Here is a 26073-nt window from a genome sequence, read left to right on the forward strand (position 1 = left end):
AAGATCCCACATGCCGCGGAGAGGATGGGCCCGTGAACCATGGCCGCTAAGCCTGCGCGTCCGAAGCCTGTGCCCCGCAATGGGAGAGGCCACAACAGTGAGAGGCCCGCGTATCGCAAAAAAAAAAAAAAGAAAGAAAAAGAAAGAAACCTAGACTACCAAGGGGGAAGGGGGGTGTGAGATGAATTGGGAGATTGGGATTGAAATATATACACTACTGATACTATGTATTAAATAGATAACTAATGGGAACCTACTGTACAGCACAGGGAACTCTATTCAATGCTCTGTGGTGACCTAAATGGGAAGGAAATCCAAAAAGGAGGGGATATATGTATACGTATAGCTGATTCACTTTGCTGTATAGTAGAAACTAACACAGCATTGTAAAGCAACTATACTCCAATAAAAATTAATTTTAAAAAAAGAAGCCTATATAATTGGGGAAGGCAGTAACATAAATAGACGATTCCATATGCAACCCTGTACTGTTAGTAAAACAAAACAGAAGACACAGTTTGATGATTACATACAAAAGAAAGAACATTGGGCTGTAAAGAAGATTGGCTTTAAGCCAGATCTTTAATTAAAACAACAGAAAAGGGAAAAAGTATTAGAGCAGGAGGATATAACAAAGGTACTATAGGATAATAAGGGAAGAATATGCTAATATCACCTTGAATTCAAAGAATCCTTTTTGCAACTTTCAAAGGATTTTAAAATAACTGATGAGAATGGCCATCATCAAAAAATCTAGAAACAATAAATGCTGGAGAGGGTGTGGAGAAAAGGGAACACTCTTGCACTGCTGGTGGGAATGTGAATTGGTACAGCCACTATGCAGAACAGTATGGAGGTTCCTTAAAAAACTAAAAATAGAAGTACCATATGACCCAGAAATCCCACTACTGGGCATATACCCTGAGAAAACCATAATTCAAAAAGAGTCATGTACCAAAATGTTCATTGCAGCTCTATTTACAATAGCCAGGACAGGGAAGCAACCTAAGTGTCTAACATCGGATGAATGGATAAAGAAGATGTGGCACATATATACAATGGAATATTACTCAGCCATAAAAAGAAACCAAATTGAGTTATTTGTAGTGAGGTGGATGGACCTAGAGTCTGTCATACAGAGTGAAGTAAGTCAGAAAGAGAAAGACAAATACCGTATGCTAACACATATATATGGAATCTAAGAAAGAAAGAAAATGTCATGAAGAACCTAGGGGTAAGACGGGAATAAAGACACAGACCTACTAGAGAATGGACTTGAGGATACGGGGAAGGGGAAGGGTAACCTGTGACAAAGTGAGAAAGTGGCATGGACATATATACACTACCAAATGTAAAATAGATAGCTAGTGGGAAGCAGCCGCATAGCACAGGGAGATCAGCTCGATGCTTTGTGACCACCTAGAGGGGTGGGATAGGGAGGGTGGGAGGGAGGGAGACACAAGAGGGAAGAGATATGGGAACATATGTATATGTATAACTGATTCACTTTGTTATAAAGCAGAAACTAACACAACATTGTAAAGCAATTATACTCCAATAAAGATGTTAAATAAATAAATAAATAAATAAATAAATAAATAAATAAATAAATAAAATAACTGATGAGTACAGCAACCTTCTGATTAGCGGCACATGTTTATGACATTATCCAGATTTAGGCTATTGACCCGTTCTGCAACTGAAGCCAGTCAGCTAAATTTAAACTAAGGTGCTCTGACTCCCAGTGAAGTGATCATGTTACTTACCCTGTTATCACTTCACTAATCTCCTCCCATTAGGGGAGTATCAGAAGTGCTCCAGTAAAGTTCTCTGATCCAACACCGTATGAAAACTGAATACAACTGAAAAATGGAAGGACCCCTCTACATGACAATTAAGCAGAGAACAGAATTAGAATTCACTGTGGGGAATGTAGGCTTCATTTAGAAGTTTGCTAATAACGGGTCGTAGATTATAAAAATCTTATTCTCTTATGCCATATTCAACAGAGTACATTTAATATACCATCATGGTATATTTATGTCCAGGAAGAAATAAGCTTTCTTAGAGCATTCCACTGAGATACCCAACCACTGTCATGTTAGCTTCAATTGAGGGCGAAGATGACAGGGAGGACTTGAATTCTCGGTAAGAGTAGCCTGGAAATTGAGAAACTGGAAAGTCACAGGCAATATCCTTCTGTCAAACTGTTCACGCTTTGAATCCACAGGCAAGGCAACAGAGAAAGATCCGTTTTTCATTTTATCTAAAAGGTTATAGTAGCAGCTTAGACTACAGAGAAACTCTGCACATTGCTCTAGCCAGCTTCCAGTATTAAATACACTCAGGATAAATAGCTTTCCCTCCTTCCCAAATGCATTCCTTTCACTCTTTATATTCATTCAGTAACTATTTTGATAGCAAACCATGGTTAGCAATTAGGTCACCTTTGACCTCATGCTTTAGATGAGCCACAGGCCTTCACACTGGCAATTGCCCACCCAGGATGCTTTTCTCCAGGTATCTGCATGGTTAACCCTTCAATGTCACCTCCAATGTCTTCTTAATGTCATTTTTCTACCAGATCCCCTTAATCTTGCTATTTTTTTCACAGCACTAATCATCTAAGATACTATATAACTTTGATGTATATTATTGGTCCCTTGCTACTAGGAATGTGAACTATATGAAAGAAGGGATCTCTACATTGTTCACTGATTAATATTAAGCACCTAGAATAATTTGCACAATGTATGTGCTCAGTATTCATGGAGTAAATCTATTAAAGCTGGTAACATGCCCCCTCTGGATAAATGATTCCCACATCTCCACTTCCTTTCAATAGGATATCTCACAGCACCTCCAACTCAATATGCCAGAACAGCTCTTCACACTTCTCAGAAAACTGCTTTATCTCCTGTCTTCCCCATTTTGGTCAATGACACTATATCAGATGCCCAAAGGCCCAAATCAGAAACCTGAGTCACACAAGACCCCAAACTCTTCATATCTAAGTAACTAAACCCAGGTATATCTACCACCTCAATATATAAGGTACACGTATCTCCACTTCCCTAACCCAGCTACCACTGTCTTTGTTCATATGCTCTTAATCTAGCCATTGGACTCCCTAACAGTAAAACACTGGTTTCCTTGCTTCTGATGTCACCTCTTCCACTCAGCAAACTGTAGCCAGAGTGTTCATTCTGATAAGACACCTGATTTAAAAATCTCTCAGTTATTCCCCATATCCTAAAGAATGAAGCCTCAGCCTAAACTTGAAAAAGCTTATTTATGGCCTTGCTCCTACCATTCCAGCTTCACCTCCTACCAATTCCCCAACAGCCTCCAGAACGTCCAGACATAACAAACTACATCTTGTTCTGCAAGTGTGCCACTATTTCTCACCACCATATCATGGCATGCTTTTCTCCTGCCTAGAATATCTTTCTTCTACTTATTTGCCTTCACCCTCTACTCTTCCTTCAGGATTCAGCTCAAATGTAAACTTTTCTTATGTTCTCCAGAAAGAATAAAGTGTTCCACCTTTGGGCCCCTTAAAGCGCCCTGCTATACTAGTGCTATATAACATTACATTCAATTTACTTTCCTTCCTCTCCTCCCTCCCAATCTAAACACCACTGCAAAGGTAATCAATGTGTACCTTTCATACTCCTGTTGCTTAGCACAGTAAAGGTACTTATTAAATATTGATCAAATAAATATATTATTCATATGACCACTACATGAGCCATTCTGAAGAACCTAAATAATAGTTTGTACCTTTTGGTTACTCAGAAAACTTCCAACGAGCACTATTAGATTATGGCTCCTATCACACTTCCCATGACACTGATGCCACTTGATTTTTGAGCAAAAGGTACCCTTGAGAATCCTTTAGCTCTAGCACCTAAAGCAGTGATTCTCAACCCTGTCTGCACATTAGAATCATCTAAAGAGCTTTAAAAAAAATACTAATGCCGGGCTTCCCTGGTGGCGCAGTGGTTGAGAGTCTGCCTGCCGATGCAGGGGATACAGATTCGGGCCCTGGTCCGGGAAGATCCCACATGCTGCGGAGCGGCTAGGCCTGTGAGCCATGGCCGCTGAGCCTGCGCTCCGCAGTGGGAGAGGCCACAACAGTGAGAGGCCCACATACCGCAAAAAATAAATAAATAAATAGATAAATAAATAAATAAAACTAATGCCTAGGTCTTGTTCTCTGAAATCCCTATACAGTTGCCTGGGGCATTTTTTTTTTAATCTTAAACTTATCTTGTGATGAGATCCATTGATGTTAAAGCAAGGTAAACGTATTTCTGATATCCTAAATTAAAACAAGAAGTTTTTAAGTGTCGACTTGAACCTAAAAATTACATACTACTACTTCTACTTGGAAATGTTTAAAATTCCAGACATCTAAAACAAAAATGAATTTTAGAATATAGTTAAAGTCTGTGAAGAAAAAAAATAACATTGGGGGCTTCCCTGGTGCCGCAGTGGTTGAGAGTCCGCCTGCCGATGCAGGGGACACGGGTTCGTGCCCCGGTCCGGGAAGATCCCACGTGCCACGGAGCGGCTGGGCCCGTGAGCCATGGCCGCTGAGCCTGCGCGTCCAGAGCCTGTGCTCCGCAACGGGAGAGGCCACAACAGTGAGAGGCCCGGGTACCGCAAAAAAAATAAATAAATAAAATAACATTAGATGTCAATTAAAATGGTCAAAATAAAGAATCCACAGGAATTAATCACTGTTCAGTGCCCAGGGAGAGATAAATGCAGGCAATGATACTTAAAAAAAAGCCAAGAAAATTTAAATATAATCTTGAGAGAGTGCTTGAATGTGCATGAACAACAGTCAATGGTAGAATCCAAGAAAACAGAAAGGAATTGGGGAAGATAAAACGTCCATGAGAAAGATACAAAGGGCCAGGGCAGAAGATTGGCATTGCAAAGGAGTGGGAAATGAGCCTGCATAAGTATTCAACAAGCTTTCATTTCCTCCCCTGAAGAAGATATTATCCCTCCCATTCCAGAAAAAAAACCACAGAGGCTCTGAAAAGCTTAAATCTCAGAGGCATATAGAGCCTGGAATCAGACTCAGGCCTGTATAACTTTAAAAAACCAAGCCCTTTCCACCATATCACCTTGCTTCACAAAGCAAACAGGCAAGGACAGAGAAAACAAAATTCAAGGGCATTGAATGGCACAACAAAGCAAAAAAACAGGGAATTGCCTGGTGGCGCAGTGGTTAAGAATCCTCCTGCCAATGCAGGAGACAAGGGTTCGAGCCCTGGTCCGGGAAGATCCTACATGCCGCGGAGCAACTAAGCCCGTGTGCCACAACTACTGAGCTTGCATGCTGCAACTACTGAAACCCGTGTGCCTAAAGCCCATGCTCTGCAACAAGAGAAGCCACCACAATGAGAAGCCCGCGCACCACAACGAAGAGTAGCCTCCGCTCACTGCAACTAGAGAAAGCCCACGCAACAACGAAGACCCAACGCAGCCAAAAATAAATAAATTTAAAAAAAATAAAGATACATGTCAACTAAATTCTAAAAAAAAAATGCGAAAAACTAGAGGAGGAGCTCCCTGTAGACTTTTAAACCTAGAAATAAGGTGAGGGGAAAAAATGTCATTCCAAATGACATTAACCTGGCAGTATACAGGAAGGACTGAAGGTGAAGAGGCTAGAGGAAAGGAGATCACTGATTGCTTCATAATGAACAACAGAACTTAGTACTGTTAAAGTACTGCATTCTTTAGTAGTTTCACAAGTTACTTGACTTTTCACTGCTTTAAGGAAACTTCTTTTATGTAAGTATTAAATACTTAGTAGATTCTTGATTGTTCATCATAAGTGATCAAGTAACAGAAATTACTCAAATAGGCAAAGTTTATGTGTAATATTTTCAAATCTACATCTCATTTCACATCTGGATGGAGTTTACAGTCTTTAGTGGTCAGCCTCCTTCCAGTCTTTTACCCTCCACTTCACCCTTAAAAAAGGATAGTTAGGGCTTCCCTGGTGGCACAGTGGTTGAGAGTCCGCCTGCCGATGCAGGGGACATGGGTTCATGCCCCGGTCCGGGAGGATCCCACATGCCGCGGAGCGGCTGGGCCCGTGAGCCATGGCCGCTGAGCCTGCGCGTCCGGAGCCTGTGCTCCGCAACGGGAGAGGCCACAGCAGTGAGAGGCCCGTGAACCGCAAAAAAAAAAAAAAAAAAAAAAAAAAAAAAGGATACTCAATTAACTTTGCTAATATGTCATTCATATCTGAAGTTTCCCTGATCAAGAACCCAAATAGTTTCTTATTAATTAACTGTAACAAATCCCAACACCTCTGCCCTTTACGTGCCCCCTTCTACCATCTCACCTAAACTTCTGTTCTCTCGGAAAGGATCATTCATGCCTTCCTCCTCACTGTGTCACAAAGTAACAAACACTACCCTGGAATTGTCTTATTTCCCAAACGGGAATACCTCTTTCCGTTCTCTCACTCAACTTCCAAACATCCATAGAGGCCCAGTTCAAAATCTATTATTCTCCAGAAAGCCCATTTCTGAACCCTACAACACTTACGAAAGATTCCATACCAGTGACTGCGAAGCCATGTGTGACTTATGTTTGGCCCAGGTTTCTTTTTTTTTAATAAAAATTTAGTCCATTGACCACACTTAAAAACTGGAAGATAACCCTTTAAGAAACTATATTTCCAACTTTCCTTGAAAAAACTGGACACTCTGGCAACACTGGGATCACAGTCACACAGCCACAATCAGCAGTAGCTGAGTAGCAGCTGACGTCTTTTGAAAGATTTTTACATTTTAAAGTCAGGAGATGACATCAACCGCCTGACTTCTGAGGCTGTATCTGCAGCAACTGCAATGATTCAAGAAATACTTGACTGCCTATTAGGCACTGGAGCTACAAAAGTAAACAAGACAAATACAGTCCCTCCCCAAAAGCCTAGCTTAGTAGCAAAGACAAAGAGATAAGCAATCAGGATACATCCTATAAGTGCTACTAAAAGGGAAGTAGAGGGCACTTAGCACACAGCAAGGGTACCTAATTCTGTCTATGGGAAGTCAGGGAACACCCCTCAGAGAAATTGACTAAACTGAGATCTTTAGCAGGTATAGGAATTATCCAGAAAAAGGTAGGGTAGGAATCAGGAAAATCAATGAACTTTTGCAAAGACGCTGCATGAGGAAAAAAGCATTAAGAAAGTGAAATCAGTTCCATATGGCTAGAGCCATGACCCACCCACAAACGCAGGTGTCAAAAGAAAGGGCTCAATTGAAAGGGCTGGAGGGAAAAAACAAGTGTTAGTTAGGGTCAGGAGACGTAAGAAAATTTCCATAAAGAGGCTGAATAAGTAAAAGTTTGTTAAGCAAGGAAGAAAGGTTTCAGAGAGCACAGTTGTTGTGTTGGGGGGTGAAATGTGGAAGAAAAGTAGGGAGAAGCAGTGAAAGCCTAAATCAAGGCAGAGGGAGCGAGCACAAAGCAGCACGGGGATGGGGGTGTAGCATAGAAGACCAAAGGGGCTTACATCTTGGACGGTAACCAAGGATAACAGGGATGTGAAGCATGGCAGTTTTGGCTGGCCACAAGTTTGCCAAGAGAATTAGTCCCAATGGTCCCCTGGTAGACGCGGAGGCATTCGGGCCTCTCAAAATTCTGCTGCGCCCTGGCTGGATTGCACTTCCGTCTCTCTAGAAGACATCGGCTTCAGTCTGGATTGATTGTGCGGGCTCCAGGAGAGGCTCTGAGTTCCAGGCTGCTGGCACGCAGGCTCCCAGGGAGTGGTTAGAGGCCTGGTCTGTGTGTGCTGGTGGGTAGAAGTTAAGTATAAACTACCTTGCATTATTTTCTGGTTTTTCTGTCGGAATGATGGGCCTGTTTACAGCCACTTGGGGAAAAAGCAGTGTGTGCCCATTACAGATTTACAGGAAGAAAAAAGGTGCCAAGAAAGTTAACATGTGTCCATACCAATATTCAGGATGAGTCATTCTGTGAATCCAAGTCTCCCCAGGTTGACCTTGTCTCCCCAACGAGACTGAGATATCCTCCAGAAAAGGGCCGCTTTTACACTTTTTTGTAGCTCCTGAAGTGCCTATAACCGAACTGGGTATGTCGAACACATTCAGTAAATTTACCGACTTACTAACTGACCTCGGCTCATTTAAGTCACCTAGTTCAGTCCTCTTTTTGCATATTACGATGCTAAAGAGAAGCGAACCTGTATCAACAGACTCAACACTTTATTCCAAACTCCGCTGCGTCTCTCCACCCTCAACCGCAGGCGCAGAATCGGTGCACGATTCAAATGCAGCGGGAGACTCCAGGTTCCGCCGCGGAAAGGCCCGCCCGCCCGTGCGCTCCCCTCTCCCCGGTGTAGCAGCCCGTGCCCATCCCCGTCCACTCGGAAAGGTAAAACGCGCTCACCGACTCTGGGCCGCCGGGAGACCCCGTAAACGTAGTCGTCCACTCGCGCAGCGCTCCCAGGGAGGCACTTCCGGCGCGCGCAAAGACGTCACCAAAGCGCCCGCCCCTAGGCCCGCCTCCGGGACTTGGGTCAAAGGACAGCCTGGAAGAGGCACTGCTGCTAACTTCTTGTCGCCGGCTCCTGACCCGTCCCAGGACCCGTGATGCCAAGGCAGCTGCAAGGGGCGACGAACAGTCGGGGTTGAGCCCCGAGTGAGCTGAGGGCTCGCTCTCTTCTAGTCTCCCGGGCCTGCCCCACCTGAAGGTAAACGCCTACCCAGCTGCGGCCTTTCTCCCTGCGGGCTCCTCCCCAGACCCAGCTGCCGGAAACATTTGCCCCTCTCTCCCGCCACCCTTTTTATTCCAGGACCTTTACTTTTGCCTGCCCTCGCCATTCTCACCAGAACGGCTAACGTGTGGAGTTTAAGTTGGAAGCTTTTTAAAAGCGACCTGTCGATGAAGTTGTCCCCCCAAACATCCCAAGTATCAAGCGGTTTTCCCATTACATCGCGAACTGGCACGCCTTAGAATCAATATTTTGACATTTGTGATCGTAAATACACCACACACACTTTTTAAATCGAAAATTTGAACTTGGTTGAGTCTGATATAATTTTCAGAGATAATTTGCTGACTTTGAAATATACGGTATGAAAATGAATTACAGATTATATTTGTAAACTGAAAAATACATATACAGGTCAATACCCTTCAGGGCACTGAAAACTATTCCAATAATGAAATGTATCATTTCATAATTTAGCAATAATATGCAAAATTAGAGATTTGAAAGAACTTTATTTGCATCGTCAAAATGTGAGGCTAAAATTTCCTCTTAGCACCGCTCCAGAGAAAAATATTAAGATAACCAAAAAGTTACCCAGCCAAATTAGTGAAAATCAACAGCTAAGGTTCTTTCTGAGCTCCCAGGCTCTTTCTCACGTGCGTAGGCAAGGGTATTAGGTATATCTGAAAGCACTTTCTTGCTCTCAGCCTGAGGGGAGGTTAAGAGTAGCCTCAGAGTTTCCTTCATCTGTTTGAAACTTACCTCTCCATTCATGCCATATTCCATCACTGAAAGGGGTTAGTGTAAAGAATCTACTTGAAAGAAAGACCAGAAAACTCTTTTAAGTGGTGTCTGGAGAAAAGGAATTCCTTAATTCACCCAGCTGGAGTCAATGTTCCTGAGTATTACTAAGAAGGAAAGTATATAAATTTGTCACTTGCCTATAATATTGGTTTTACTTGGAATGAAGAATACCTGGTTTAGATTGCTTCTGGGTTTGTTTGTTTGTTTTTTAGAAATGAGTGGTGGATTGGCCCCAAGTAAAAGCACAGTGTATGTATCGAACCTGCCCTTTTCCCTGACCAACAATGACTTATACCGGGTAAGTTTTTGTATTAGTATTGTTATCCACTGAATTCTCTATTTGAGATACAAATGTAGCTTAAGCAAACAGTTCTCTTAGGCAAAATTCATAATAAATACATTACAATGCATTTAAATCATTAATACCAAAGACCTCTATGGTAAACATATGTAAGTGAAAAAAATTAGACACTTGTAATTTCCAAAGAGAATTCCCAGTGCTTTATAGAGGATAACAAGTTTTTTATAAACACAGAAGCCACTACTAGCATAATGATGCTGATTTTTCCTGCTTGTTTACTTGGCTTTTGAAACTGGTAGTGGGGTGGAGGTTTTGGAGGAAGTGCTGATGGAAGCAAAACAGATCCCTTTCCTAATCCTCCAATCCTAAAAGTGTATCTTAATTTATATATGTGGCAAAAACTTAACAGTTTAATAAAGTTTGTTTTCAATTCAGGATAGGGGTGATGGGAGGAGAAAAAAATCCCTTCCAGCATCTTCTTTCACCTTGTTACCTTACAGAGAACAAAATTTCCTTCTGTGCCTGTCCTGCAGATGGGTGGTTGAGAGGGACTGGAAGGAATGCCATGAGTCCTATCTACAAGTGTGCCCTCTTTTCTCTGCTACTTTGGGTAGATGTTAAGTACAGTAGAGAGATGCTGCATAGGTGATACATAGTACTTGATTAATTAATTAAGATAGCTTGAGTCTCGAACAGAGAAGAAAACAAACTTTAGTGTCCTTCCTTGTATCCAAATAGAGACATCTCTTTTTATTGAACACATACTATATGCCAAGGACCACTTAAAAGTACTAGGTACACATCAGTGAACAAAAAGATGAAAATCCCTTTTGGCACTCACAATGTAGCAAGATAGAGAAACAATTTGAAATATAAAAAATTTAAATGATGTTATTTGTTAGATACTAAGTTAATGCTAAGGTGTTAGGTGCTAAGGAGAAAAAATAAAGCAGGAAAGGAGGGTTATTAAATGTTAGGTTGGGGGTGAAATTTTACTTTAGGAAGGTGACTTTTGATTAAGACATGAAGGAAGTAAGAGGCAGCTATGCAGATGTCTAGGGGGGACAAGCATTTCAGGCAGACAGAGTAAATAAAGTGGAGAGAAGAGGAGGGGCAATCAGAGGTAAGCCCATTCAGGGGTGCCTTATAGGGCTTGCTTAGATAATGGTAAGGACTCTGAATGAAATGAGAAGCCATTAGAATTGTTATGTAGAAAACTGTCTTTCATACAGATGGCCAATAGGCACATGAAAAAATGCTAAACTTAGCTAATTATTAGAGAAATGCAAATCAGAACTACAATGAGGTACCACCTCACACTGGTCAGAATGACCATCGTTAAAGAGTCCACAAACAATAAATGCTGGAGAGGGTGTGGAGAAAAGGGAACCCTCCTACGTTTTTGGTGGGAATGTAAATTGGTGCAGCCACTACGGAAAACAATATGGAGGTTCCTCAAAAAGCTAAAAATAGAGTTGCCATATGATCCTGCAATCCCAGTGCTGGGCATATGTCCAGAAAAAACTATAATTTGAAACGATACATGCACCTCTATGTTCATAGCAGCACTATTCACAATAGCCAAGACATGGAAATAACCTATATGTCCATCAACAAATGAATGGATAAAGAAGATGTGAGATAGATAGATACACACACACACACACACACACACACACACACACACACACACACACACACACACAATGGAATACTACTCAGCCATAGAAAAGAATGAAATACTGCCATCTGCAGCAACATGGATGGACCCAGAGATTATCATACTAAGTGAAGTAAGTGAGAAAGAGAGACAAATAACTGTATGATATCACTAATATATGGAATCTAAAATATGACACAAATGAACTTATCTACAAAATAGAAACAGACTCACAGCCATAGAAAACAGACTTATGGTTGCCAAGGGGGAGGAGTGGTGGGGAAGGGATGGATTGGGAGTTTGGGATTAGCAGATGCAAACTATTATATACAGAATGGATAAACAACAAGGTCCTACTGTATAGCACAGGGAACTGTATTCAATATTCTGTAATAAACCATAATGGAAAAAAAATATGAAAAATAGTATGTGTGTGTGTATATATATATATATATATACATGTATATGTGTGTATATATACATATACAGTTTGCTGTACACCAGAAACTAACACAACATTGTAAATCAACTATACTGCAATAAAGTAAATTTTTTTTAAAAAAGGAAGAAAATGAAAAAAAAGAAACACACACAAAAAAAAAGAAAAGAGAGAAAACTGTCTTTTTGGTCTTCAGAATTCAGTATTACTAACACTGCCATCCAGTTATACTATGTTCCATGGTTACACAACTTATAGAACTCAAGCATTTATTATTACTGATGACATACATTAATGTATTCTGAAGGACTTTTGTACCAAGCATTATATAATAAATAGGACGGGCTGAGACAGTAGAAGTAGATAAGATTGCTTAGAGTGAAGATGTAGACGTAAAAGGGAAGAAAGGGCCAACTGTAAAGTACCACCAACATATTAGGGTGGGCAGAAGGAGACTGATGGGAATGGATTTTTCATTATAGAAGCTTTTTTGTTTTATGAACAGTCTGTAAGGACTTGTCTTCTGACATAGTGATTGCTTGATGGGGTGGAGGGGGTAGGCCAGGAACAGTGATATTCCACAACATTGATAGTTGAAGCACAAGGTTTCTCTGGAGCTATGGTGCGGTTGATAGTTGTCATGGATATACCACAGGAACACTCAGCTGTGCAATGTGTGTGCCTTCAATCTACCACACATGAAGAGTGTTTTTTTTTTCTCTGTATACACTCTTCTGTCAGAAATTTAGGAACTAAGGCAAATACCTGTGACACCAGTAGCCAAAAAAGAGTATTATGCTAGTCACTACAAAAATATATCTTCTAGGGCTTGCCTTACAGACCAGAGGCTAAAAATTTTCATAAACTACAACAAACAACGTGGTCAGTATATACAGCCTGAAATTTTAATGTTTTTTTATGATTTTAAATTAAATTGCAAATTATTATGTGGTCTTTTGTTTCAGATATTTTCCAAGTATGGCAAAGTTGTAAAGTAAGTATATCAGATTTTGAAACTTCATTTAAAAGTCTATCGGAGTTTACTTCTCCATTATTTTCTTAATGGAAGTAGATTTACTATTTTTTATAAAACAGATATTTGATATAAAAAAGAAATAAAAATACTACTGTTAACATTTTATGTATATTTCAGTAATTTTTTAATATACATAAATATCTATAGACAAGTTTTAAAAGACAATTCTATACATGCAATTTTGTTGTCTTTTTTTTAACTTGACATTATATCGTGAATATCTTTCCATGTACTATATAGATACATCCTTGTACTTAATGATTTCATGGTATTCCTTTATACGCCTAACTTATTTAAATAATATAATTTTGTACCATATTACTAAGAACTAAAACTGATCCTGTTATCCAATATAAGACATAAGTTAAAGGCTCCGATTAAATATATATTTTAGGTACTAGGAGGTGTGTTATCAAGTATACTATAAATGGATTATTATTTGTCAAACAAATAGAATATAAAAACAAACACAGTTGACTCTTGAACAGTGCAGGGTTCATGAGAGTGTAAAGTAAAAGCAAGATAGTGTTATTCTATCTTACAACTAATAATATGTTCTGGTATAAATTTAAAGTTGTATTTAAAATCCCAAGAATTTAGAGCATATTTATCTTGCCTAGTTGTTTTTCTTTTAGCTTTGATAAATGGATGTTAAACAGTTGAAGTTCATCTGCATCCTGAGGTTAACTTCTTTTAAACTTACTTCTCTATTAAAAAATAATAAAAAATGCTACTAGGTCTTCAGAATTTCAAACCGTGATCATTATCAATCAGAACACTAATAATGATGATATGTAACAGTGAATACATAAATACACTATGCATTGTTCTAATATCTTTACATAAATTATCTCATTAAATCTCACAACTACCTTTTAAGGTAGCTACTGTTATTATCCTGATATTATAAATGACAAAACTGAAGCACACAGTAAACCTAAAATCATAGTGCTGGTTAGCAGTGGAGCCAAGGTTTGAATCCAATAGTTTGATTCCAGCCTATTCCTTTAACCTTTACCTTTTCTTGATTTTTCCCTGTCAGAATCGCTGAATGAATTTCCGTACAAATACATAATTATAAGCCATGAGAATGCTATGAATTTAGACACAGAGTTATAAGCACCTGTAAACAGGGAAGACCTGATCTAGTCTAGAGAGTCAGGGTAGATTTACCTAAGTCATTATCCCTTGAGTTGAAACCTAGAGGCTGAGTAAGAGTTAAGTAGGTTAAAACAATGGGAGGAACATTTCAGGTAGAGGGACTTGCTTGTGCAAAGGCCCTGTGGCAAGAGAAAATAAAGTGAGATCAAGAAGCAGAAAGAAGGCCAGTGTGACTTGAGATGAGTGAGCAAGAGGGAGAAAGCACAAGACAGGTCCAGAGATGGAAGCAGTTTCCTCTAAGGACACCAAGAAACCATTAAATAATTTTAAATGAGGGAGTGACATGATTTGAATTTTTAGAAGCTTATTCCATCCAGCTTCAATGTAGATATTGGATTGGAGGGGAACAAGAGCAGATGCAGGGAGACCAATCAAAAGATATAACAATAGCCCAGGGGAGAAATTTGGACTAAGATGATACAGGTAGAGAGGTAAAGACTGGCCAGATTTGAGAGATCATTAGGCAGGAAAATGGGTAATACTTAGTGATGTACTTACTTTGTATGTAAGGGTTGGATGAGCGAGAAGGAGGTGTTATGGATGACACCCAGGTTTCCCAGAATAGTGTCTGCTTCACTTCATGTACTTAAATGAGTACATCATCTACCTTATATCAGGAAATGGTACCACCATCTAGCTTTTTTCCCATGCTAGAGACATGGGAATCATCCTAGGTTTGTCTTCTTAAATCCTTGATGTAATTATTTTTCTGTTACCGTAGAAGGTACCTCTATCAAAGTAATGTATTTTCATTGGTTTATAGGTCTTTCTCCACCTCTAGACTGTAAGCCTTTTCCTGAGGATAAAAACCTGTCCTACTGCCAGTGCTTAGTACCTTTGCTTGAGGCTAGTGGAAAGACTGAATGGCCACATGAACAAACAAATGGATGCACGCTTTTGAGAAACTGCTTTCCCATTTGTATCTGTCTTTTTGTTTTAACATATTGAGGTAGGATTAATAGGGGTTACAGAGACAATCTTAAAGAGGATTTTTTTTTTTTTCTTTTTGCGGTATGCGGGCCTCTCACTGTTGTGGCCTCTCCCGTTGCGGAGCACAGGCTCCGGATGCGCAGGCCCAGCGGCCATGGCTCACGGGCCCAGCCGCTCCGCGGCATATGGGATCCTCCCAGACCGGGGCACGAACCCGTATCCCCTGCATCGGCAGGCGGACTCTTAACCACTGCGCCACCAGGGAGGCCCTTAAAGAGGATTTTTATATCAAAATAGGTGAGATGAAAGGAACATTTTATAGATAAAGCTTAGAGAGGTGCCTGGCAAATAATAGAGTAAAAATTCCATCACATGTATCCAAACATAAAGATTTGTTATTACTGTAAAAATAAATTTTTTGAATAGGGGAGATGAGGCATTGTTTATACAGAGATTTCAGTGGAGACAAGCAGAAAAGAAAGGAGAAGAAATTATTTCCAGTTAAGAACTGATACATTCTGAACCCTGAAGAAGGAGTGAAATTTTAATGGGCAAAACATTGAGATTTGAAAGCGGATAGAAGCCATATGAACAGAGGCACCAGTTTAGGGGAAGTTCAGGCCATGTTCCATGAACACTGAGTGCCTTCTTGTGGCTAGACCTCATAGTTTGCAAGTGAGGAGCAGTGAAAGATGAGGGAAATGGGAGCCATAATCATGAAGGATATTGATTGCTGGACCAAAGAATAGGCAACTTGAAGAACCAAAGATTTTTGAGCAAAGGAATAAGTGATTTTATTTATTCCTCAGGTAGAAGACTTTTCCACTAGCATATGAGCATAAATTAACATCAAGGGAACCAGTAAGAATAGATTATGGAAACAGTCATGCCACCGTGGACAAGAAAAAAAGCAGTAGGAATGGAAAAGAGAGGACAGATGAAAGAGATCATTATGAGTATGACTTAGAAAGCTAACACTTCCAAATAGTACTTTCAGAAAAATGATTTATGACCTTAACTGACCATCACAAACATTATGAAATTTTTAAAAAGTTAAAGTAACATCTTATTTTATACTTCTTTCAAAATTGGTTAAAAACTTTCCTGTTTATGCTAACTGGTGTGGCTCTGAAGAAAACCAGCCTAAACTTGAGCTGCATCAAGTCCTTGACTTCTCTTCCTTCCTTCTAAGCCCAATGAATAAACAGATGCAGCCTTTTGAGAAAGTAAACCATTTTAGTTGCCCATTTTTCCCTAAATTATTGTAACTTATATTTTTTAATGAAATAAGACATCACTTTTCTTAATATAGTGGCATCTTTTTACCAATTTCATTCCAATGACTCTATAGGTACCTAATCCCAAATCCAAATAAAATAAATTTTAATATGTGAAATGTAATACTAAATCAAATTTCTGTTTATTTATTCATTCATGTTCTCTTGTCTGTTTTCCTGTTAATTCAGTTTTTAGAAAATTATTAAGCTTTGTCTTAGAGCTTTGTCTCTTTTTTTGCTATTTGGAAATAATTTCAAATTTATAAGTTACAAAAATAGTACAAAGAACCTCAAGATACCCCTTGCCCAGATTCACTTATTAACATTTTATCCCCATTTACTTTATCATTTGCACTCTCTCCCCAATGTGTGTACATGTATGTGTGTGTATGTGTATACATACACACACACCTATATGAGTATGTTTATATATATATCTATGTGTATACATACACACACAATTTGTTTTTGTGAGTCATTTGAGGCTGTTATGAACATCATCACCCTTTACTCCTAAATACTTCCGTGTGTATTTCCTACAAATACAATAGGGTTATATGTTATATAACCACAGTACAGTTACCAAACTCATAAATTTATCCTGATACAGTACTTTTGTTGAGTCAGTCATCCATGTTCCAGTTTTGTCAGTTGACCCAATAATGTCCCACATAGAATTTTTTGCCTCTAGTACAGAATCCAGTCTAGAGTTAGATGTTATTTTAACTGTCCTATCTTTTTAGCCTCCTTTAATCTGGAACATTTATAAATAATATAGCTCTAACCCATCTTTTTTTCCCCTCATTTTGTGTTTTCCTGATGTTGCCTCATGATTATGTGGTGGTTATGTATTCTTGGCTGGTATACTCTATAGGTGATGTGTTCTGAGGGTGTCACATCTGGATTCATACAGCATGCATCTGTCCCTCATTAGTGATATTAATTTTGATCACCCAGTCAAGACGTTAACCAACTTCTCACTGTATAATTACCTTTTTTCCCTTTTGCAACTAAGAAGCAGTCAGTGGGAGACACTCTTAAGACAATGCAAACATCCTATTCCACATAAAAATTTCATTTTAGACATAGCATTTGTTGATAATTCTTGCCTGATCCAGTACCATGATTGTTGCAAATGGTGATTTTCCAACTCTAGCACTCCCTATACATTCACCAGTCATCCCTTGGCATTCAGTAGCTCTCCTTTCTCCCCCTTTTATTTATTATCAGTATGGACTTATGAATTCCTTTTTTATGTGGTTTATAATTCATTACTGTATTTAATTATTTTGGTACTTAGACTGTCCTAGATTTGGCCAATGGGTGCACCCTCCAACTGGCTTCTCTGTTCTTGTGCCATGCCCCATCATTACTTTTTTTTTCAAGTGCTCCCTTTCTTTTTTTTTTTTTTTTTTTTAATTATTTATTTATTTTTGGCTGAGTTGGGTCTTTGTTGTTGCACGCAGGCTTTCTCTAGTTGCGGCGAGCGGGGACTACTCTTCGTTGCAGTACGCAGGTTTTTAATTGTGGTGGCTTCTCTTGTTGCAGAGCACGGGCTCTAGGCGTATGGGCCTCAGTAGTTGAGGCTCATGGGCTCTAGAGCACAGGCTCAGTACTTGTGGCGCACGGGCTTAGCCGCTCCGCGGCATGTGGGATCCTCCTGGGACAGGACTCGAACCCGTGTTCCCTGCATCGTCAGGCGAATTCCCAACCACTGTGCCACCAGGGAAGCCCCAGTACTTCCTTTCTGACATAGCAAGATGTTCCACGTTCATCTTGTACATACCCTATCCCAGCCTTGGAGTCAGCCATTTCTCCAAAGAGACCTGTTGAATATTTTATTAAACTGTATTTAATGACATATGATGAGCGAGGACCACAGGACTAGGGATGGGTAAAGCATCAGGAGAAAGAACAGGCTCTGTGCTCCTACAACCCTCCCTACCACTTACGTACCTTGGGTAGTATGGCTGAGAAGCACAGAAGTGGAGATTCTTTAAAAGAATATTAAGATTATAGTTATGTTCTAACACCTAGAAAAAAATAATTTGAGTAAATCACTTTTCTTTTTGGGTAGAAGAGAACATCTCAGTTTTGTTTTGGTTTGGTTTTTCCTGCAGAGTGAGGGAGTCAGTAGAGAAGAGGAATTATGCTTACTCCTCAAGATTCCATTGTCTCTAATCTCTTCATCCTTCAACTCTGATTAATGTTAGATTTATCAGATACTCCTAATCATAGCTGTGTTCACTTGTGTGAAATCAGTATCACACTTTCCCATTTCCATTCTTCTTGATGTCCCATGACTTTGAAGAGTTAGCTATTTGTCAAATATATTAATTTCCTTGCTTACTCTATAAATGTTTTTTTTTTTTTTTTCTTCTCGGTATGCGGGCCTCTCACTGTCGTGGCCTCCCCCGTTGCGGAGCACAGGCTCCGGACGCACAGGCTCCGGACGCGCAGGCTCAGCGGCCATGGCTCACGGGCCCAGCCGCTCCGCGGCACATGGGATCCTCCCAGACCGGGGCACGAACCCGTATCCCCTGCATCGGCAGGCGGACTCCCAACCACTTGCGCCACCAGGGAGGCCCTATAAATGTTTTATTAACCCTTTTTGACCACTTGAGTTTTCCAAGTATTTATTCATATATTTTGTTTATTGCTGCCTCATTATTTTTAACTGGCTATTTGTTTATGCTTTAAGGGTTACTATAATGAAAGATAAAGATACCAGGAAGAGTAAAGGGGTTGCATTTATTTTATTTTTGGATAAAGACTCTGCACAAAACTGTACCAGGGCAATAAACAACAAACAGGTAAGCCATTTATTCCCAACAAGGTTTTTAACCAAAAGCCTTTGTGTTTATCCAGGCTAAAAATGTGGGGATGAGGGGATGGTCAAGTCTGATGGATATCAGTAGGTCCTGAGGGTATTTAACTTACAGAAAACAGGTCAAAACTGTACTGGGATCCCAAAACACTGGTAGAATATAAGGAATAAAAGTCTATTCTACAGGAAAGAATTTGTCACACCTAAGTGGGCAATTGCTAAAATAATCTAAAAAATAAAATGGAATTGAAGGTTTGAGGAAATGGGATCCAATAACTGTAGTTTTAGGTTTCAGTGAAATACATCCTATTGCATTTGCATTTTTCTCTGTTCTAGTTATTCGGTAGAGTGATAAAAGCAAGCATTGCTATTGACAATGGAAGAGCAGCTGAGTTCATCCGAAGACGAAACTACTTTGATAAATCTAAGTGTTATGAGTGTGGGGTGAGTATACCTAAAACAGTATAATTTTCCATAGTTTACTTGAAGGTATTTTTCACATCAGTGTTTTATTTGTGTTCTCCAAGACTTCTGGATGGCTAAAATCGGGTTATGAAAGTTTTACTTTGGGACTCTAGACTCATGTAAGTAAACTCAACTGAAATGTCGTATGTAAAGTTAACCTGAGTTGGGTAATATAGGGTGGTATTTTCTCCAGTTTCCAAACCTTTGAAAGTTGTTAGATTAAAAAGTTTAAGACTAATTACTTACCTTATTGTCTGAAAGATTTTAGTGACCCATAAATTGTTGTGTTTCTGTAATATTTTGCCAATGATTAAGTATCACAAATCAGTAAAATCATTATGATATGACCCATCCTCTATGGGATATTGTTTTGAAAAGTTTTCCCCCCTATTAGTACTGCTGATAGTTCAGGAGCTGAACTATATCCAGATTTTCTTATCTAGTTCTCGTCATCTGTTGTTATCCATTTAAACTTTGGGTGATTAGGAGAGATGTATAGCCACAACACAACTTTGCCCAAGGCCCATAATTGTATCAAGAGAATTTCAGTCTGGGTCTGTTGCTGCCTATTTCTAAAATGTCTCTATATATACTAAAAAGCAGGATCCAGAGGTTAATGGGGAGCTTTCTACTGAAGAGAAGATTACTGAGAGACATTGTCCTGGCTACATGAGCATATGGAAAATAGAAGGAAATGTGTTGGGGTCCTTTCCCCAGTGCCACTCACTCCCCCTCAAAAATATATACATATACAGACAGATGGGTGGGTGAATAGATGGATGGATGGATGGACGGAAAAAGAGAGCAAGGCACTGGGTACATTCTGTAAATTTTTATGATTCTGACACCTAAGTTAATGTTTCAAAACATGTGTTCCAGAATCCATCATAAAAAAAAGAAAAAAAAGAAAGGAGGGTGGAGTTGTTATGGTCAGATAAGTATATATCCACATATTCGCAGTAAATATTAAATTATCCGAGAACTCCTGGATGAATCTGTTAATCTGTCTTTTTGGTTTATGGATCCATAGATTTGTCATATTATACTTAGTTCATTATAATATTTCTTAAAACATCCCCCTGCAAAAATCTGTTTACGTTTATTTTAGCCTAATTTTTCCCAAAGCTAGTTCACTATTAAACCCCCTGCCCCCATTTTTTTTTTTTTTGTATAGGATATGTTAACAGTTTTTGGTATACCATTATTCCAAAAACAGTTTGAAAAATGGTTCTCTAAGTACATCCTCTCAGCAGTTCATTAACAATAACACCTCTTCGGTTCAGCCATGTCCCCAGGTATACAAAATACACAGTCTGTTTGATGCTTTGTAAAATATACTTGAAAAGCATGATTATTTTTCTGTTCTGTTGTTCTAATCCTGGCTCAGCCTCTCCGCACACCCTCATTCTCACATATTACTTCTAAAGGTATTTTGGTAAGCTAATACACAGATTCATTGTCTCATTCTACTCATTTTACAACTCAAACCATGTTATGGCTCATTATAATGTTATGGCTAGTCCAGCACTGTCCAATACAAACATATGCAAGCCACAGATTTAATTATAAATGTTCTAATAGCCACATTAAAAAAGTAAACAGGGTAAAAACTTAATATATTTTAATTCAAAATATTTTCATTTGAATTATGTAATTAAAAATTTTTTTAATCATAATATTTTACATTCTTTTTTCATACTGTCCTCACAATCCAGTATGTATCAATTCAGACAGGTTCTCAGTAACCACAAGAGAATTATAGCTAGTGGCTACCATAAGTGGACAGTGCAGGTGTAGTCTAGATATGAAAGAAGCAAAATGAAATTAATTGATAGGAAAAGTGAGGAAGACTAAATTTTCCATTTGTTTTTAAAAGAAAATGTTCAGCAGCATCTTGGTAGTTAGGAATAGTTTTGTCCCCATTTTATCATAATAACTTAAAATTTTTACAACTAAGGTAGATGGTCCATTTAAATTTTGAATTATTTTATATCCTGAATCTTCAGATTTTAAATGTTTGAAGGAAGAAAACTTCTTTTACTCTTAGTGAAACGACTAAAATACTTCCTTATTGGGAGTTATAATATCATAATCTCTTCCTTCTAAATATTAAAGTAATGGGTTTTAATTTCTTTGTGTATATTCCCTGTGTGACAATATTCTTTTATTTATTTATTTATTTATTTATGGCTGTGTTGGGTCTTTGTTGCTGTGCGCGGGCTTTCTCTAGTTGCGGCGAGCGGGGTCTACACTTCTTTGTCGTGCGCGGGCTTCTCATTGCAGTGGCTTCTCTTGTTGTGGAGCGTGGGCTCTAGGCACACGGGCTTCAGTAGTTGTGGCTCGCAGGCTCAGTAGTTGTGGCTCCCAGGCTCAGTAATTGTAGCGCATGGGCTTAGTTGCTCTGCAGCATGTGGTATCTTCCCGGACCAGGGCTCAAACCCATGTCCCCTGCATTGGAAGGTGGATTCTTAACCACTGTGCCACCAGGGAGGCCCCTGTGTGACAATATTCTTTCTTAAGTTCTAAAACATTTTAGTCTTAAGAAACCACCAAGTTTCTGTTAATAACACAACAAATGTAATATTTCTCCTTTCCTTTTTAATGGGAAACAAAAGGAAAGTGGACACTTAAGTTATGCCTGTCCTAAAAATATGCTTGGAGAACGTGAACCTCCAAAGAAAAAAGAGAAAAAGAAAAAAAGGAAAATTCCTGAACCAGAAGAAGAAATGTATGTATAGCCACTCTTACCAAATACATTATTGTGTAGCTTCTGTCTTTTTCCTAAGTGCATTCTGATTTTTTAAGTGCATTCTGATTTTTTTTTTAATAATTTAGTGAAGAAGTAGAAGACAGTGATGATGAAGGAGAAGATCCTGCTCTTGACAGCCTCAGTCAGGCCATAGCTTTCCAGGTACTAAATAGTTCTTTTCTAAGGCACCATGCCATAGCTGCCTTGAGTTAATAGTTTTATATTCCTTGCTTACTTTATTAATCATCTCCTGATGGCAACCTCTGTCTTCCCCTTTGCCCCTAAACTTTAGGAGATAGGCTCTTTCTTTAAGGTCTTTAGAACACTGTGGTGGAAAAGTGCCTATCGGTTCTTTCTAGATTTTGAGGGCCCCACAACACTTTTACTATCTTAATCTGTTTTCATTATAGAATTGAACAGAACTGTTTGATTCAAGTGAATTTAGCCCAATGGAAAAGATTTCATTAAATCGCAGATACTGTTTTAAAAGAAGCTTCATTTTAAAACCAAACCAAAAACATATTTTTGACCATTAAAGATCCTAATACAAGTATACGAAACATTTTTTGAAGAAGGGTGTATAACTTCCTGATTTTATATAACCACTTATTTTGTTTTAATGTAGTTGATAAATTGTAAATGCATACATCACTTTATTTTTTCCTTTTAGTTAACTAATGTATTTTATGTAACATTCCCACATCCAACAGGGATGACAAGTAGGCTTCATTTCATATGCCTGTTAATTAGTAGAACTTGTCTAAAATAATTTTGATTAACATGGTAAGACTGGGACAAAACTTGGGGGTAGGGGAAATGGCATCTTAATGGAGTAGAACTGTCTGCACGGGCTAGGAGGGTAGAGAGTGCTGGCACTTGTGATGTATGTTTTGCCATGTTTTGAATCAATGGACTGTAAATAATATTAAACAGATTCCTGATTTTGTTTTGTTTGTTTTCCGAACCACATTACAGCAAGCCAAAATTGAAGAAGAACAAAGAAAATGGAAACCCAGTTCAGGGGGTCCCTCAACATCAGATGATTCAAGACGCCCAAGGATAAAGAAAAGCACATATTTCAGTGATGAGGAGGAACTTAGTGATTAAAATTATATATATTATGTCAATACCATTAAAAAAATTTTTAAATCTTGGAGTATCAAGTTCCATTGGGACTAAAGATTACTTTTAGAATTTGAACATAAGAACACTTAGTACCAAATAGTTTTTTACTTTAAAATAGTTCATAGGAAATTGAAAAGTAATTTTAAAGTATCATGTTTATCTTGCATCAAGATTTGCTAATAATCATTAATCTTGAAAACAGTTCATTTGAATAAAAAAGAAAACTTAATACTATCATAATAATGCTATTGTCATCCCGAGAAAAAAGGTAGATAAGTAAAAAGATTTGTTTGAGAAATTCATTATAAAAGTTTATTCATGATTGGCTTATTTGAGGACTTTTGAAATAAATTTCATCTTTAAAACAAAAACCTCTTAAAGACTGAAAAGGTTGAATGATTTATTGTTATTAATGTTAATAAAATTTTCTCAAGAGAATTTTATTTTTAAATGTAGGTGTTTTTGTCATCTTATTTCTTTTACCTTTATCCCAATCTGGATACATGTAATTACCCATAAAATTTAAAGTAAAGTAGCTCTCAAAGGTTTGTAACCAAAGAGCAGTAATTTGTCCTTTGGCACAAAGTTCCATTCCCCAAAAACAGCCAGCTTCTATGTTTGTGTCTTTTCACATGTACATACATCTTGCTAAACAAAATACATATATTTCTGCCACTTAATCCATAAAAGGATGAAGGAAGACTTTTCAATCTCCTATACTCCCCTCTGCCCTCCTCCACCTTCCCAACATGGCTATGTTAAAATTTTTGGTTAAATCCATATTTTATTGTTTTTATTTTAGGACCATTGAAATACTGTTCACTTCAGAGCTAATGAGTGTGCTATGATTACATTTTTCCTAGAGTTAATAATTGCCTTTTTTTTTCATGTATTATATTTCTTTGTATTTATGACGAAGCTTCCCATACCTTTTGCAGATGGTTATATGGGAATGGGATTATGGAGCCTTTAATTTTCTACTTTCTCTATTTCTGTACTATTGAATGCTTTTTAAAAGAACATCTATTTATTAGTTTCTTGATTACTAAAAGCAATAAAAATATTTCCACTTTGAAAACTATAAAGGCAATGAAAGTGTTAACCCCTTACCAGCAAAATATCTTCTAGATCTCAGTGAGGAAACCAGACAAAAAGATTGAATGCTGGACTCTATTTTCTGTTTCACCCATTAATTCATCAAATTTAAAGCAAAGAAAAAGATTGGGAAAAAACATGCCACAAAATACAGAAAAGTTTATATGAATACCTTAAAACAGAATAGAGAATGAGCTAGTGACATAAACAATATATAGAAAATGTAAAATAGTAAATGAAAATATTTTATCAAAGATTCTATTCAACTAGTAGGACATTAGTTTTTTTTTACCTAATTAAAAAAAATTAGTGGTGATGAAGATGTCATAAGAATACTTGTATTATACTGGCTAATTTCTGAAGGGTAATTTAACAAGTATCAACTATTAAGTATGTTCTATTGTTTGAACTAGAAATAACATTCTCTTTTATCCTGGGATTCTAGTCAGAAATACAAATATTTATGTACAAAGGTTTATATTGTTATTTAAAATTCAAAACAAAGAGTTAAATATCAACAAAAGATAAAGCATGATACATACAAAATGATTATTAGAAAGCATTAAAATGTTTCAGAGAATTCCTAATGGGATGGAAAAACATTCTGGATTTAATGGCAAGTGCAAAATACCTGCTGTGTGTGGATAGATACATGCATATGGATGGGAAAAGTCAACAACTAAGGTAGTAATGGCACAGTAGTTAAGACTATAGTCTCTTGACAGACATGCCTAGGTTTCTGTGGCCACCTTTCCACTTAGAGTTGATGGCCTGGGGCCATTTACTTAACCTGAGTTCTTTGCAAAATAAAAAGGTACAAACAATGCCAAAGGACAAATATTGTATAATTCTACTTATACGAGGTACCTACATTAGGTAAATTGATAGAGACAGAGTAGAATCGAGGTTACCAGGGACTGGGAGGAAGGGGGAAGGGAGTGTTCTTGTTTAATGGGTACAGAATTTTTGTTGGGGATGATGAAAATGTTTTAGGTGTAGACGGTGGTGGTTACACAGCGTTGTGAATGTACTTAATGCCACTGAATTGTATACTTAAAAATGGTTAAAATGGTAATTTTTTTTTTTTTTTTTTTTTTTTTTTTTGCGGTACGTGGGCCTCTCACTGTCGTGGCCTCTCCCGTTGCGGAGCACAGGCTCCAGACGCACAGGCTCAGCGGCCACGGCTCATGGGCCCAGCCGCTCTGCAGCATGTGGGATCTTCCCGGACCGGGGCACGAACCCGTGTCCCCTGCATCGGCAGGTGGACTCTCAACCACTGCACCACCAGGGAAGCCCTAAAATGGTAAATTTTATGTATATTTACACACAAATATACAAACATAGCTGGTTAAAATTTTTGTGTAAAGAGCAGTTAAGCCACCAGGACCCTCCCTGCCACCTGCCAGTCATGCTGAACCATGATACCTGCAGTCT

General features: G+C 38.4%; 2 protein-coding genes across 6 annotated transcripts in view; one reads left to right on the forward strand and one right to left on the reverse strand.

Annotated features, from left to right (window-relative positions):
• Positions 1-8553, reverse strand: part of PPHLN1 (periphilin 1) — a 143671-nt gene extending 135118 nt beyond the window's left edge. For 3 of the 5 annotated variants that reach the window (XM_060112250.1, XM_060112248.1, XM_060112245.1), the window contains exon 1: positions 8446-8553. The gene's annotated coding sequence lies outside the window, so the exon portion shown is untranslated. Of the gene's footprint in view, positions 1-7989; positions 8170-8445 lie in introns of those variants that run through there. The other 2 variants (XM_060112247.1, XM_060112246.1) reach the window with 2 other exon arrangements.
• A 3-nt stretch (positions 8554-8556) lies between these two features.
• On the forward strand, positions 8557-23899 carry ZCRB1 (zinc finger CCHC-type and RNA binding motif containing 1). The gene is made up of 8 exons (XM_060112251.1): positions 8557-8749; positions 9787-9872; positions 12940-12968; positions 19080-19191; positions 19542-19649; positions 22286-22398; positions 22506-22581; positions 23395-23899. The coding sequence occupies exons 2-8, from the start codon at positions 9789-9791 to the stop codon at positions 23524-23526; spliced, it is 654 nt and encodes a 217-aa protein (XP_059968234.1). The 5' UTR covers positions 8557-8749; positions 9787-9788; the 3' UTR covers positions 23527-23899.
• The last annotated feature ends 2174 nt before the right edge of the window (positions 23900-26073 follow it).

This window comes from Mesoplodon densirostris, chromosome 11 (genome assembly GCF_025265405.1).
Source record: "Mesoplodon densirostris isolate mMesDen1 chromosome 11, mMesDen1 primary haplotype, whole genome shotgun sequence".
Taxonomy (NCBI): domain Eukaryota; kingdom Metazoa; phylum Chordata; class Mammalia; order Artiodactyla; family Ziphiidae; genus Mesoplodon; species Mesoplodon densirostris.